Genomic DNA, 14,482 nt, shown 5'->3' with positions numbered 1-14,482 from the left:
GCGGGCCCCGCCGCCTCACGAGCCCCCGGAGCTGCGCCTCGGCGCTGAGCTTAAGCGCCCGTCTGTCTCTGAAGGTGGTGCCAGCGCCGCGGGAAGAGCCGGGACAGTCACGGCCATTTAACCGTCTGGGAGGGCAAAATGGCTGGGTTTAGGAATCGTGTTCCTCTTTTACGATAATCGGTAACAGGAAACAAAAAAATTCTCCACTTTTGCCTGGAATATCTGAGAGACAAATTCAACTTAAATTTTCAGGTTATATTTAACTTATTATTCTGGGGTTTCCCACAGTTTTTTGATTGCATGTTGTTGTAAAAGCAAAAAAACCCTACCACCACCTAGTCACATCTGTGGGTTTAATATTTTAACCTTAAGTACAAAAGGGAGACAATGCAAGATTTAGGAGAACAGCAAAGACTGCAAACATCAAATGACTGCAACAAAACTGAAATTCCACCAAAGTTACTGCAAACTGCATGGTGGAACAAAACAAACTGGGTTGTACACACAGACATGAGATCCAGGTTGCTCAACTTGTCAGGAAATGAGTGCAGGGAGAAGCTGATATGGAAGCATCCATGGAAATCACCTCTCTACACTTCTGCGATTTAACACCAATTTAGATTTTGAATTTAAAAAACAGGAAATTAATACCACTGGAAATAGCAATACGCTACCTTCACTCTTCATTACACAGTGAAGATTCAAGACCTGAGAAACAGTACTTCGTTACTCTGGTCTTTTAATCTACCTTAGAGCAGTGCTCATACTATAGCAGAAAAGCATTATCAGACCACGGCAGTTAACAGTTTCTCTAAACTGCCTGCTCTGCTATCTAGACTTTTCATTCCTGTTTTCTAAGAATAACTTCACCAGCCGCCCTTCGGCCTGCTCCTCCATGTCATCTAATTTCCAACAATTGCAGGACTCTACTGTCATCGTCATCATTGCTTCTGCAGTAAACATCCACTTAATCTTCTACAAAATTAAAAGAACTAATCACAAAAATAAATTCTGAGATAGAATCTTCATAGCAATAAAGTAATCTTATTCTGCAGACAAGAGTAGTAACTTTACTTTGAAGCTGAGGGTTTTTTTTTTGTTTAGCATAGCCTTGGCTCTTTGAGCATGTCCTTCATTTTTCTTGCATAATCACTTCAAGACAGCTTGCATTTGTTATCATTTATATTACCACAATTGTTTATTCACATATTTTTCTTTTCCTCTTGGAATATTTAGTATGTTCCAAAAACTCAATGTTCTTCCTCTGTAAAAGTTATCATTTTTGTAATTCTTATACAGTTCCTCTTTTGTGGTGATGCCGCAAGCTTAACTTTAGCTGGAACCTATAATCCATTTGCTTCAAATTAGATTTTCTTCCCTCAGGCATCCCAGCTGGTCTTCATACAGAATCAGAGCCAAAGAAGAAAAAATCAACAAGAAAGTGATTTTGACTTGCAAAGAGTAAGGAATTACATATAATTACAAAAAAGGAAGATGATGGTGATGTGTGTAAGACCTCACTTCTCATTCACATAGATTAATTGAGAATTTTTCTGGAACAGGCATGATCTGTTAGTTGAAGCTGAGAAAAAAGACGGTAATACTTAGTCATAAAACATCCTTAAATTTGGTTTGAGTGGAATGATTGTTAGCTCTTGAATGATAGATTAAACAGTACTGATATGTGGATTTTCCTGTCAAATGTCAGTGTGGACTAGTGTCTTCTGGCAGCGGCACTGCATTAGCTTCCTTTTGCTATTGTATTTAATTATATGTATTGCAACTTTAAAGGGAAAGTACAGGAACTGCACATGGTTGTTTTTCTCATCCCAAGTGCATTAAATAAATGTCAGCAGTTTAGGATTTCTTAATTAATGCATTTCTACTGTGAGATGCATTTCTTTATTTATAACCACATAATTTGTTGCATTCTTTGTAGTACAAATAGAATTAATTTCATAAGAATAACCCACATAATTTTGCTGGAATTTATTTTCTGATAATTTTGAAGGATTCACAAACAGCAGTACATTTTGGAGTACTATTAGAAAATTGTACAAATTCATAATGTATTATTATAAATAACAGAATCTATAGAATATTTAAGCCAGGCAACGCAAGACTAATAATGAACTATATAATCTCTCTCTGAGGTCGAAAAATATTATGTACAGTTTATAGATGGTACAGTTGAAACGGAGATACTAAATGATGGTTCAAGGCTAAATAACAGCCAAAAAGAGCAAACGCGTTATAAAACACAGAGCTTTCATCAGACATTCTGAGTATCAACCTATCACATCTTGCTCACGTGTCCTTGTTACAGTGTGTTTTCTAAAATCAAAACTTAATTGAAAGGTAAAATGAATTTACTAGATTAATCAGAGGGATTTCATGGGAATTACTGCCCAGGCAAGTGTTTCTATGAATGGCCAGCTTTGGCTGTATGGGTCTTTAAGCCTTCTGGGAGGAAAAATCCTACAAAAAAATGACTGGTCAGGTTTTGTATATCCTTTAAAGTAAATTTTCTGTATGATTAGAGATTGGTAATAGTGCAGCACTTATTTAAAGCCTCTTTGCAATCCAAATTCTGTTTGGCTTACCAGCTCTCAGGCTGCCTTGCATATACTGTGGTTAGCACTTGAGCTGTTATAACGAAAGGAGTTGTAAAATTGTAGACCTGCTACTCACACCAGAAGTGAGTATGAAGAGGCCACTACTGCTACTCAAAGGCAACCAAGGGACCCCTTCCACTAACTTGAGATCCCTTAAGAGCTGTCAAGACAATCCTTTCTCAAGTATCCTTGCATGACTTTCCCGGCCATTCACTCCCCCAGGTAACTTGCTGCTAACTATGTACGCTCGGTCTAGGCCAAATCCTGCAAATCTTAAAGACGTTAGCCAAGGTTCAAGGTTAAGTCCTCAGAGGCAAATACCTATATATTTATATATGAATATCTATTTCTAGTAACGGGAAGCACTGAACTTTGCTGTAATACAATTACCAAACGCGGTGAACGCACACCTCAGCAGGACCCTTCCTTCCCCCAGGCCGCAGCCTCCAGCCCCGACCCCCCGTCGGAGGCAGCCCCACCGTGGGCTTAGGGGAAGGCCCCGCAGGCTCGTTAACGCCGCGGGAACACAATCCCTGCCTGCCTTCGGCTTCGCCGCGCACGCAGCCGGCTCCCTGAGGGACGAGCTCCACCCGGTCCCCTCTCCGCGAACGGGGGCTCCCTCCTGCGCCAGCGCCGCCTGCTGCCCCCGGGGGCCGCCTGCGGGAGGTGGGCGTTAGGGGAGAAGATGGAGGGCGAGGCGCCGGCGGGAGGGCGGCGGGCGCTGAGGCGGCTCGGGACGGAGCCCGAGGGCGGGCGGCGAGGGGAGCCCAAGGGGCGCCCCGAGGTCCCGAGCATGTAAAGGCGGCTGCTCTGGAGGCTGAGTGTGCGTAGACGAACAGACATATGCACAGCCGTGTTCGGGGACCTTTACACCTCCACAGGGAGCGCCCGCAGCCTGGGCCCAGCCTGCTGCCCGGGGGGCGCTGAGGGGAGCCCGAGCCCCCCCGCCCTTAGGGAGCGGCCTGCCCTGGGCCGGGTTTGTGGGGTTGGTGGGGTGAATCCTTGCGTAGGGTTCACGTGTGCTAAAGCAGAGGTCTTTGTAGAAGATGGGAGAGTTGGAGTTAAGACTCCAGTGCCATGCTGAATCGCTTTATACTGCGTATAAAATGCAGGCACTAATAACGAGGTCACGGCCATGCTAAACCTAAAGGCTAAAGCCCAGCATAACGGGCCCTCTTCAGCGTTGGAGTAATTCCAGGTATTGCCTGCCGGTTATTACGTTGCACAAATTGTAGTGAGCTGTGCATACGGAGATCTGGATATAAAGTCATCTGAATAGTAAGAGAAAACATGTAATAGGTGAGGGACTGTCCTGGTTCCAGTTAGGACAGAGTTAATTTTCCTCCTAGTAGCTGGTAGGGTGCTATGTTTTGGATTAGGATGAGAAGAGCGCTGATAACATGCTGATGTTTTAATTGTTGCAGAGCAGTGCTTACACCAGGCCAAGGACTTTTCGGCTTCTCGCTCTGTCCTGCCAGCGAGCAGGCTGGGGGTGCAGCAGGAGCTGGGAGGGGACAGACCCAGGACAGCTGACCCAAACTGGCCAAAGGGGTATTCCATACCATCTGGGGTCATGCTAAACAATATATAGGGGTGGCTGGCCGGGGTGGGGGGCCGGCTGCTCGGGGATAGGCTGGGCATCGGTCAGCGGGTGGTGAGCAATTGCATTGTGCATCACTTGTTTCGTACACATTATTATTATTAATACTATTATCATTATCACTATTATTATTATTGTTATTATTATATTCCTGTCTTAATAAACTGTCTTTATCTCAACTCACAGGCTTCACTTTCCCGTTTCTCTCCCCCATCCCAGAGAGGGAGAGGGGAGGGTGAGCGAACGGCTGTGTGGTGTTTAGCTGCCAGCCGGGTTAAACCACAACAGGGACAAAGAGGCACGGACCTGAGCGAGAATTTTTTTTTCTGTCCTTGATAGAAAAGTTAAGGAAGATTTTATGTTGTAGTCATGTCAACACCATGTAGGATGTCCGTGTTCTGGATGGAGAAGCACAATAAATTATGAAACCTGCGTTTTTAAAAATGTATATAATATATGATTGTCTTATAAAAAGGTTATTCACATCACTATACGTGGATGGGGCAGCTACAGTCCAATTGTGCTAATTCCCTTTTTTTTGTCATTCTCTAAATAGAACAGGGATCAGGTCTTCCCCTGCTTAATTGTGAATTTGTTGCCACTGAAGACAGCAAATTCTGTATTTTGACATTATAGAGTACTTAAGAAACTTTTTTTTATTTATTATTTTAGACTTACCAAAATACGATGGATAAGAACTTTCAAGAAGAACAGTGTACTGGCGTGATCAAATTCACACCACCACTGTACAAACAACGTTACCAGTTTGTTAAAGACTTAGTGGGAAAATACAAACCTAAGAAGGTTGGTATATTTTGTCTTTTTGCATTATAAATTTGAAAAAAAATATATTAAGTATCTCAGAAAGGTGGGAAATGACTAGGTAATCTGGTGACTAATTAGCAAGCAACAGTACTGGAGGAGCTGCTGTTAAAACCGAACTGCTTTAAGAGAAATCTTATGATCTGGTTTGTTTGTTTTATCAGGAATTAATATAATTAATGCTAGTTGATGGGAAAAGGGGAAATACGAACAAGAAAAATGTCTTAGCCTATCCTGGAGAGTAGTTAGCATTCTGGTTGTAATTTAATGTGGAAGACTTCGGTTCAAGTGTCTTTCATCATAGTGTTTTTGTTTTTTAAAAAACTTCCTTAAGCTTTTAGGTCAACGAACAGTATTGGGTTTACATTATTCCCATAGCATAGTTGCTTTCAGATGAGAAGTGACATTAACAGTGTAGGAATATGTAAGGCTAACTTTTCTCCACCTAAAAGTCTAATTGATGACTCCTGTTCCTCCCCCAAGCTATCCTGGGGCTGGTGAGCCTACAGCTTTAATACTTACTCCCTCAAATCACTGGAGTATGATATTATGCCTTCATGTGGAAGGCATTCTCTGGAGTCAGCGAATGGTGTACATGTGTTTGTTTTATAGCTGTAATAACAAAAGGTCAACCCACTTTAAGCATCTTGTAAGATCCTCATTATTTTTAACATTTTCTTAACTTTGTCACGGCTGCTAGAAGTTAGGATCGTGAAACTTTTTATCATTAAAATATTTTGATTATAAATACAGAATTATTTATGAAAGCCTCAAATTATTTAATGTGCAAGTGCTCCATATTTCTAATATCTAATTTACAGGTGGCAGATTTAGGATGCGCGGACTGTACACTTCTCTGGATGCTGAAATCCTACAATTGTATTGAAGTGTTAGCTGGGCTAGATATCTGTGCAAGTGTGATGAAAGAGAAAATGTAAGCTTTTGCATTGTGTTTTTTTAAGGCTTATGTTTGGTTTGACCTACTGGCAAGATACATAATTTATTGTCAATAATTTCAAAATGAGGGTAAATGCAGAAATACCAGCTTCGCAAATGGAGAGCTATCCATTGCTAATTGGTTATGATGCAGGCTGCGTCAGATTTGCTGGGAGGACTGCTGGGCTTTAACATCCCCTAGTGCAGCAGAAGGCTATGCTCATGGAGTGGCCGTGAAGGTGTGTACATCTAAGAAATACACTATTTGGAAAGGTACAAATACCTTGTGTGTAGCTGTTATTCAGTTTATGCTCACACATGAGATAATTGTATGCAAAACGTATCTTTTTGAAATGGGCATGTTACACTTCTGGTCACTGTGGTGGTGCCTTCATTTTCGTTCACCCATTTGAAATAGGAAGGCTAGCTCAGTGTTTTGTGTTTGACTTATAAAGCTCTAAAACTTGAAGTTTATATGATGCTTGAGGCATGGGGCAGACTTGTGAAGAACACCAAAGTTTTTTTCTTGAAAGCTGTTTTCAATTCAAAACTTGATGTGGTTTCAATGAATATGTATGATCTAGATGCTGACCTTGTCATTTACTCTTTCCCAAGAATGAAGAAAATAAGCCTTTTATTAAGTTTAATGTTTATTTGTATTTTTTTCTGATGTAGTATTTCAGAATTAAATTTGCACATATATTTTACTTTACTTCTTTTTACTAATTTTTTAATTTGAAAAAAATATGTTAATATGCTTGCTTCATAACTTCTCCCAAAATCCTGTAAAGCAGGTCTAAAACAGACTTACTGTGTTTCTAGAGTTGAGCTATTGTCAGAATTTACAGTATCTTCTCAGTGCAAGCGCACAGAATATAGTGCAAGTTTTTGTAAACTTGAAGGACAATTGCTGGCTTAATTCCTCTGCTCTTTCCGTCCTATTGCAGATGGTCATCAAACATGCTTGTTGTTGTTGTTCTGTAAATATTTAACTTTTTGGAGATTTACAAAGTATCTAGGTAGGGCATTTGCTCGTAGAGTTGCATGCAAAATTTATCTCCTCCTAAGGTCCTTTGTATGGTATCACGTTTTTAATGCTTTTGTAGGCATAGGTTGTATCCTCTTCCTGGTGATTATTTGCAGCCAGCTGAAAGGTCCCTAACTGTTACACTGCATCACGGCTCAGTTGCTCATGAAGATCCCTGCATGCTTGGTTTTGACTTGGTAACATGCATTGAATTGTGAGTATTAGGCCAACGTGCTGTGTTTTTCTGAACTCATTAGGGTTTAAGAATTTTGTTCATAATCTAAACAAGACTTGGATCAAACCTCTCAAACAGAGGAATAGCAAAATGTGCTATCTTCTAACTTGCGCTTAAAATTAATTACACCAAGAAATTCAAGTGGTGCTAGCTCATTGTGGCAAAAGATGTGTAAAAGAGTACATAATGCAAGAGGGGGTCTACTCAGACAAAAAAAAACCTTAAAGTTGTCAGTCAGCCACACTACCAGTGCTAATGTTGCAGACCTAGGTTTAAAATTACAAGCAATGGTTATGTGTTTTTCTTTTTTTTTTTCTTTCTAATTTGACTGGCTAAGAAAATTAAAATGCAGTAGGGTCTTTTTTAAGGACATACGTAAACATGTTTGCAGGATAGAGCACCTGGAAGAATCAGAGCTAGAGAAGTTTCCTGAAGTGGTGTTTGGTTTCATGGCTCCAACCATGGTGGTTATCAGTACTCCAAATTCCGAATTTAACCCCTTGCTTCCAGGAGTGACAGTTTTCAGGCATCAAGACCACAAATTTGAATGGGACCGAGCACAATTTCAAAGTTGGTGAGTTTACTAATCATATGCAGACAACTTTGAGTGCTAAGTAACGTGAAAGAGGAATATAGATTCAGAGTGGTTTGTATATGTGGCTTGCTCTCAGAGTTTGACACCTACTGATTTAGTGAAATGTTTCTTGGCTGTTGTAAATAGTATGCTCTCTGGGTTTTGTGTTTCATGATAAGTTGGCTTGCTTTTACTGTAATTGCTCTGCAAAAAAGTATTTAAACTTTTTTATACATTATCGTTACAGTTAATGCATTTCAAGTGTAAAGTACTAAATAAGCCCTCTCACATAGTAATACCCTGCTGTAGAAAAGCTTTATGGAAACAGAAGGGTTCTGCTATGTATGGTGTGTAATCAAAGCACTCAATTACTCTGGGCCTTTCTGTAATAGCACGCGAGCGGATTTATGAAATAAAAATTTCAATAGAAGAATGGCGTTAATAAAGTTAATGATGGTTTAGTGTATTGTTGCACAACGAAAGACTTGATGCAAAACATGCAACCATGAGAGGGTTGAACAAGATACAACAGTAAGTTTTGGTTGCCTAAGTTTCTGATACTGAATGATTCAGACTGGTAGAAATATGATTAAGGCTCTGATCCAGCAAAAGCTTTTATAGTGTTTATCTTCAGGCATGTATTCTCTCATCTGTGGGAATGCATCTTTATCGCATTAAAGCTGAATATGTAGTATGATCAAAACATGTTTTCTTTCTTAGGGCTTTAGATGCTGCTAAACGCTATGATTACTCAGTGGAATTTACTGGTGTAGGGAACCCCCCAACAGGAGTGGAGGATGTTGGGTTTTGTACCCAAATAGCCGTGTTTGTTAAAAAATATCCTCAAACCAGTGAACCAGCACAGTCTAAGAAACCCACTGAAGCAGCTTACAAAACAGTAAGTATTCTTTTTTTCCTTTAGGAAGAGGAATATAGAATCAAACTTCCTATGACCTGCTGGTGAAGCTGTTCTTGCTATAGTCTACTGTTGCTATCTGGTCTTAGCTCCAATTAACACACACCAATCACCTCAAAAAACTCGGAGCCTACGATTTGTGTTTCTAATTGTACGAAGGCCTTTAACTTCTCAATTATTTGCTAAATAGCAATATGGATAATTATTCTTGTTTTACCGGACTGTTATCCTTAGAATGAAAATTCTCCTTTCTTACAGGTATACTCTGACACTATAATTGTTCCTCTAATCACTTTTTACTTTATCATAAGGCTGTTAAGACTGTTGGCACTGATACAGACTGTTTCAGATGCGTACGAAATAAAAAGCATGAATAAGTGTTTCTAAAAGTGTATGTTTTGAAGAAGTGCATAGCCTTGTCAAATTTATTACTTAAGGAAGGCATTTTCCTGAACTTGCATTGACAAGACCTGTTTTCTGTGGTTGGCCTTACTGTCTAGTGTTTGTTACACCCTGACCTCAGGGTTTTCAGGTAACTGGTTTGGGCTTTTTGCGAAGTCATAGGATCTCGCGAGGTACCCCATTCTCTAGCGGTGCACAGGAAATCTTCCTGTTTTTTGTTGTTGTTTTTAGCACTAAATGGTTTGAAGTTTTGTGTTAAAGGTTTGTGTATACCTGTTTTTCAGAAAACAAACAAACAAAAAAATACTGGAACCAACAAAAGACCTTTTTAGACTGATTGTTTTATGATTAGATAGATACACGTAGTTCTTTGTGACTGAGAGACATTGGTTTCAGTGACACACTTCTGTGTTCCCTTGCTGTGCTCTTAGGACTGGTGTAGATCCAACATTTTTATGTAGTTGTGTAACCATTTTGTGGGAATAAATCAACAGTTCAAGATCTCATCAGAAAGTAACGAGAAATTGTTACAGACTCCAACTTCAGTGGCAGTGTTTGGTAGTGTTTTGGTATAAAGCAGTTACTAGTAAGCTAGTGGGAATGAGGTTGTCTACCAGGTTTCTTTAACTTCTTGGAGTATAGCTCAACATAGAACATAAAACATGTTCAACGATTTTTGATGTCATAATGTTTTTTTAGCATTCTCCGCATCTGAGAGAAACTTGTAATGGATTGCTCTGAAAACAGAATAAAAGGCATATTTGCAGTCCCAGTTTCTAGATTAATTTAGAACCTAAGTAGCTGTGGAACTGTCACCAGAGCCTCATGATCAGTAACGTGTGAAGAGAGTGATTAAAAAGAATTAAAGAATTGCAGGGCTTTACCTGGCCTGATTTAAAAGTACAACTCGCAGATTAAAGCCTGATTTTTATTTTTTAATTTATTACCTTTTCTAATCACCATTGTAGTTGTGATAGATAAAATCAAGTCATATTGTCTAGTTTTTCAGTACCTGAAAATGTTTAAAGTCCAAAAATGAAAAAGGACTGAATCAAAGTGGTTTGCATTTTAGAAGCTTTTTGACGAGTGTTTAAAATCTGAATCTGTGGTAATAAGTGTTTTGTATGTTCCTGCATGTTGTAAAGGTCTTCAAAGCAGTGTATCCAAGTCTTAAAGATGAGAAGTACCTGCAGAATGCAGTGGTCACTGAAGTTATGTTCACAGCACATGTCATTAAGCGAAGTCTGCTGGACCATTTAGTGTCAGAACAGGAGAACTATAATGATGATCCTACTGAGAGAAAATTGCAACTCCAACGTTCAGTGAACTGTTTCTCAGAAGATCTTGAAACACTGGCTGTTGAAAAAAGCGTGGAGCCACTTACCAATGGAAGTGTGGTTTATATACCTCTAAGAAAAATATTTTCTTTTCCCAAAGTGAATCGACTTTGTGGCACCTTTGAGAAGTTATGCGAGCTTATTACTGGCAAGGTCACACTGAGCAGTGATGGTTCTGCTGTGGTGCTCAATACTGAACATGAAAATGAAGAGAATTAGATCACATGTTTCTCATTTAAAGTTAAATTAAAGTAATGAAAGCACTGACTTTAGTAGCTGTAGAATGGTATGTTCTGTATGCTAACTATAACCACAAAATCATTCTTAAACTTCCCAGTTGTGTATCCCTCAGCACCTCTCTCACTTAGTGATAGATGAATGGTTCTGACAAAGATTCATAATCACACTTGGGATTTTGAGGTGGAGTATCAGGTGCTAAAAAAGTTCACTTCATGAAGAAAAATTAATTGTGTGTTTGCCATTACCATGTTGAAGCTATCATGACTAGACTCTTCTTGGTAATCTTTTGCTAGCTTCAAGGACAGTTGATAACACAGAACTATGTTGTCATGCTGAATAATAGTGTCAGACATAGATTTAGGGCAAGGTTGTTTTTTGTTTTGTTTTTAATAGAATAAAATTTATGAATGCCTTTTTCAAGATGAGCATATGCCCAGCCTTGGTAAAAACCAAATGTTATTCTAGGTAGATGTCTGTGACATTCCAGTTTAAAGGTCAGTAAATTCAACAATGGAAAAAAGTACAAGGATGTTGAATTTAAGGTGACAAAAAAGGGAGATTTAGCCCTATTTCTTTATCCAGTCTCTTGTTAACTGCTGGTTGGGAAAATAATATGCATCTAGCAACTTTCCAGAAGCTGAATTTCAGTAATTTGAGACTGCTATCTTTGACTGTTCTGTTTTTGAAAAAATAAAAACCCCATCATTGTGAATGCCAACCTGGACCCAGTTATGAAAAAAATCTGCCTTTTCATGCACATAGAGATGGTTTATTAAAAGGCTGCATTTATCTTTCACAATATCATTGGCACCTTGGAATAAGCTAGTATTATTGGAACTGATTGATGTTTTTGAAACAGGATTTTTACAGCTTTCTGAAAATAAAAAAAAAATAAAATATGTAAGCCGTGACTGTTTCTTAGAGAGGATGGTTGCATACTACCTTACAATTTTTTTTGAGTTTGTTAAAGAGTTGGTCCAGGTGAGAGACTAGGCATAAAAGGAAAAGGCAACTGTAATTCTTGGAATTGAGAAGTGGTATGTAGTCTATAGCAGGCTGTGTTTCAAGGAAAAAAGAATTATTTATAGTGTTCTGTCTGAATAATTTAAAAAAAAAAAAGCTTACTTAAACTTTCCCTTGTGGGAGATTGTTCTCCCACAAAAGATAGACATGGATTATTAAAAGTAATATACTAGTTAGAAGTATTTATTAGAATTAATTAAAATTAATCTTGAATACAATATTTAGAATGGTTTCACTTTTGAAAATGAACTTGCCATACTTTCTATGTTATAAAGTAAGCATAGCTGTTCGAGAGTGGGCATAGTAGCACTGGTTTGCTATTAGAAAATCTCCACAATTCACTATATGCTTTAGTGTAGTTAGGTTTTTGTACCACGGAGCTTCTTCCCGTGTAGTCTCTTCTTGAAACATTACTTCTTCAGTGTGCTTTGTAGTATGGTCAATTTAGAGGATCAATCAAGAGGATCTGTCAGATTTGGAATGATAGGTGCTTTGAATGCTGTATTCAGGTAACATCTAATTACAGGGATGTCTTGTGAACAGCCAAGAGCGTATACAAGTACACATCTGTCTTCTGCAAACATCGTACCCCTAAGTCTTCATAGCTCTGTTTGGAAAATGGATTAGGTGAACTGAGGGACACAAACAGTAATCCAGTTTGTAAGGGCTTGATGAATTCTATCTTCCTTCTTTGTAAAAGGGTAGAGGTGTTTTTTTCGTTTGTTTTTTTTTTTTTAATGATAGTTCGGGCAAATATTAGCTCTTATATTCTTGCTTATTCCTTTCCTGCGCAAAAGCCTAAAGTCAAATTACAGATGTTTGGCCATATCTGTTCAGTGTTCCTTAGTACACGTATGTGTACTGAAACTGAAGAATCTATTACATATCATATACAGAAGACCTATTTGGAATATATACGTTTTAATTGAGACTGCTACCTTTTAGTGAAATAAGCAATATCATTTTGTGTGCCAGCTTTTCAGGTTTCCACTGGCTTAAATCAGTTTTAATCAAAGCCTTCTTTAAAGGATTGAGTTAATAGTCTTTTCAGGAGCAGTTAAGCCCTCTCACAGAACTCATCGTGCACAGTTCCCTGTTTATCAGCTTGATGTTTCTGTTATTAGGCCTTCACATTTAAACTTGTAGTATGAAACCGACCAAGGTCAATTATGATGTCTGGAATCAAGATGCTGAAAAGAAGTTTATGAAGAGTAGATTTTTTTCAAGTTGCATGTGGCAATATTACCAGAAGATGGCACACGCATCTCAAAACAGATCAGCCTTAGTTTGTTCAAAACTAAAATCCAAACCAGGTAGATCTGATCTTGACATTTTGATAAAACATTCTGATATAAGAAATATTTATCTATTACTATCACAGGAATTGTAGAAAAAGATTAACAAGTATAACAACTGCTTGCTCCATTTATACTTTGCATCAAATAGCTTTATGTTAAAATTTTGACTTTGGGCTTTACACAGAAGTGAAAGTGCTCTGGGAATTGCGTTTAGTTCCCTAGAAAGCCCAGTTGCTGTATAGGCGGAAGCTGGGTCCGAGAAGAATTTGGTCTGCTTTGACTTTTTTGCATTTATTCTTTAATAAAACTTTCTTAATGAGGGTTGGTAGGTTGGTAAGCAAATTTCTATATACTGCACTATTGAAGGCTGTGGGGATGGAATTGTTACTGATCTGGCAGAAGAAAATCTCAGTGAAAGCCATTTGAGTTACTTCAGCAATTTTGTGTTTAATTAGGTGTCAAAGTGAATTAAGAACATCAGAAGGCCAAGGCGTTGTATGAAATAGCCAAATTTAGTGTTGCGAAATCTTAAAAGTAGAATGAGCTCAGACCCAGAAGATGTGTTCAATGTATTGTGGCATCAAAACCAAAGCAGGGAAGTGGAGAAAGCGCGCAAAAAAAAAAAAAAATCCAAGAAGGTAAAAATTAAAATGGAGTATCCTGAATATAAAGAAAAGAACTATTTAGCAAGTTAATAAGCATTGATTTTGGCCAGAAGGGCTCAACAGAATGGTTGCCTAAGTCTGACAGCCTGGAGGCATCTAAGTGTCTATTTCCCCAAACCTTTCTCAAACAGTTTTCACAGCTAATAAACTTCTGATCTGTGTCAGTCCCAGCACAGGTGGGCTTCCAAGATATTAGGCTCTATTTCACACTCATTACCATTATATTGATAAATGAGGTTTGGATCATTCAGTTAGGTTATGTGTAACTCGGGTAGTTTTTAGGACGTTCCTGTTTTTCCCTTTAAATTGAGTTGAAGGAACACAGGCTTCTGAAATGACAGAAGAGTTCTTATGCAAAAGTCCTTTGCGTTTTCTTCCTGATACACAAATTGACCACATTTTACGCAGTAATGTATGCAAGCAATTTGCTGGGAACATTCCAAAATCTAATGCAGTGGCACTAGTGTATATTTAAGTGAAGATACGGGGGAAACATTAGTAGATCATAAGAGAAGGCAATTAAAAAACAAACCCCAAAAATGAGGGCCATGTTTACAGCTGTATGATCAGTTTTAGTTGGTGGAAGAGCAGTGTGTACAACTCTGAACTTGGACAAAGCTTTATTTGATACCATGCTTATGGATTCCTTCACTCAAAAAAAAAAAGGTGGGAGGAATGTAACTTAATGATTATTAGTTTCTTATAGGTAAGCAACACAGTGAAAATAACCTGCCCCACAGAAATGTTAAGAAATGTATTAAGAATATCTGTCTCTCCCCTTCTCATTGGCAG

The 14,482-nt window shown here is 38.6% G+C and overlaps 1 protein-coding gene across 2 annotated transcripts; it reads left to right on the top strand.

The window, feature by feature from the left end:
- The first annotated feature begins 4,887 nt into the window (after window positions 1-4,887).
- HENMT1 (HEN methyltransferase 1) lies at window positions 4,888-14,221 on the top strand. 2 transcript variants are annotated; one of them, XM_083846768.1, is made up of 6 exons: window positions 4,888-5,019; window positions 5,859-5,971; window positions 7,080-7,214; window positions 7,627-7,809; window positions 8,530-8,707; window positions 10,273-14,221. In XM_083846768.1, the coding sequence occupies exons 1-6, from the start codon at window positions 4,903-4,905 to the stop codon at window positions 10,681-10,683; spliced, it is 1,137 nt and encodes a 378-aa protein (XP_083702894.1). In that variant the 5' UTR covers window positions 4,888-4,902; the 3' UTR covers window positions 10,684-14,221. The 2 variants fall into 2 exon arrangements, with proteins under 2 accessions (XP_083702894.1, XP_083702895.1); XM_083846769.1 differs by lacking the exon at window positions 7,627-7,809.
- Window positions 14,222-14,482: the final 261 nt, after the last annotated feature.

This window comes from Anser anser (assembly GCF_964211835.1).
Source record: "Anser anser genome assembly, chromosome: 8".
NCBI lineage: Eukaryota > Metazoa > Chordata > Aves > Anseriformes > Anatidae > Anser > Anser anser.
This window is presented reverse-complemented; position numbering and strand designations above follow the sequence as displayed.

Excerpts from the sequence above, each read along its gene's own strand:
- HENMT1 (XM_083846768.1), top strand. The coding sequence starts at position 4,903 with ATGGATAAGAACTTTCAAGAAGAACAGTGTACTGGCGTGATCAAATTC. Across the intron at positions 7,215-7,626 it reads TTGGTAACATGCATTGAATT|GATAGAGCACCTGGAAGAAT; the intron begins GTGAGTATTAGG and ends ACATGTTTGCAG. Across the intron at positions 8,708-10,272 it reads CTGAAGCAGCTTACAAAACA|GTCTTCAAAGCAGTGTATCC; the intron begins GTAAGTATTCTT and ends CATGTTGTAAAG.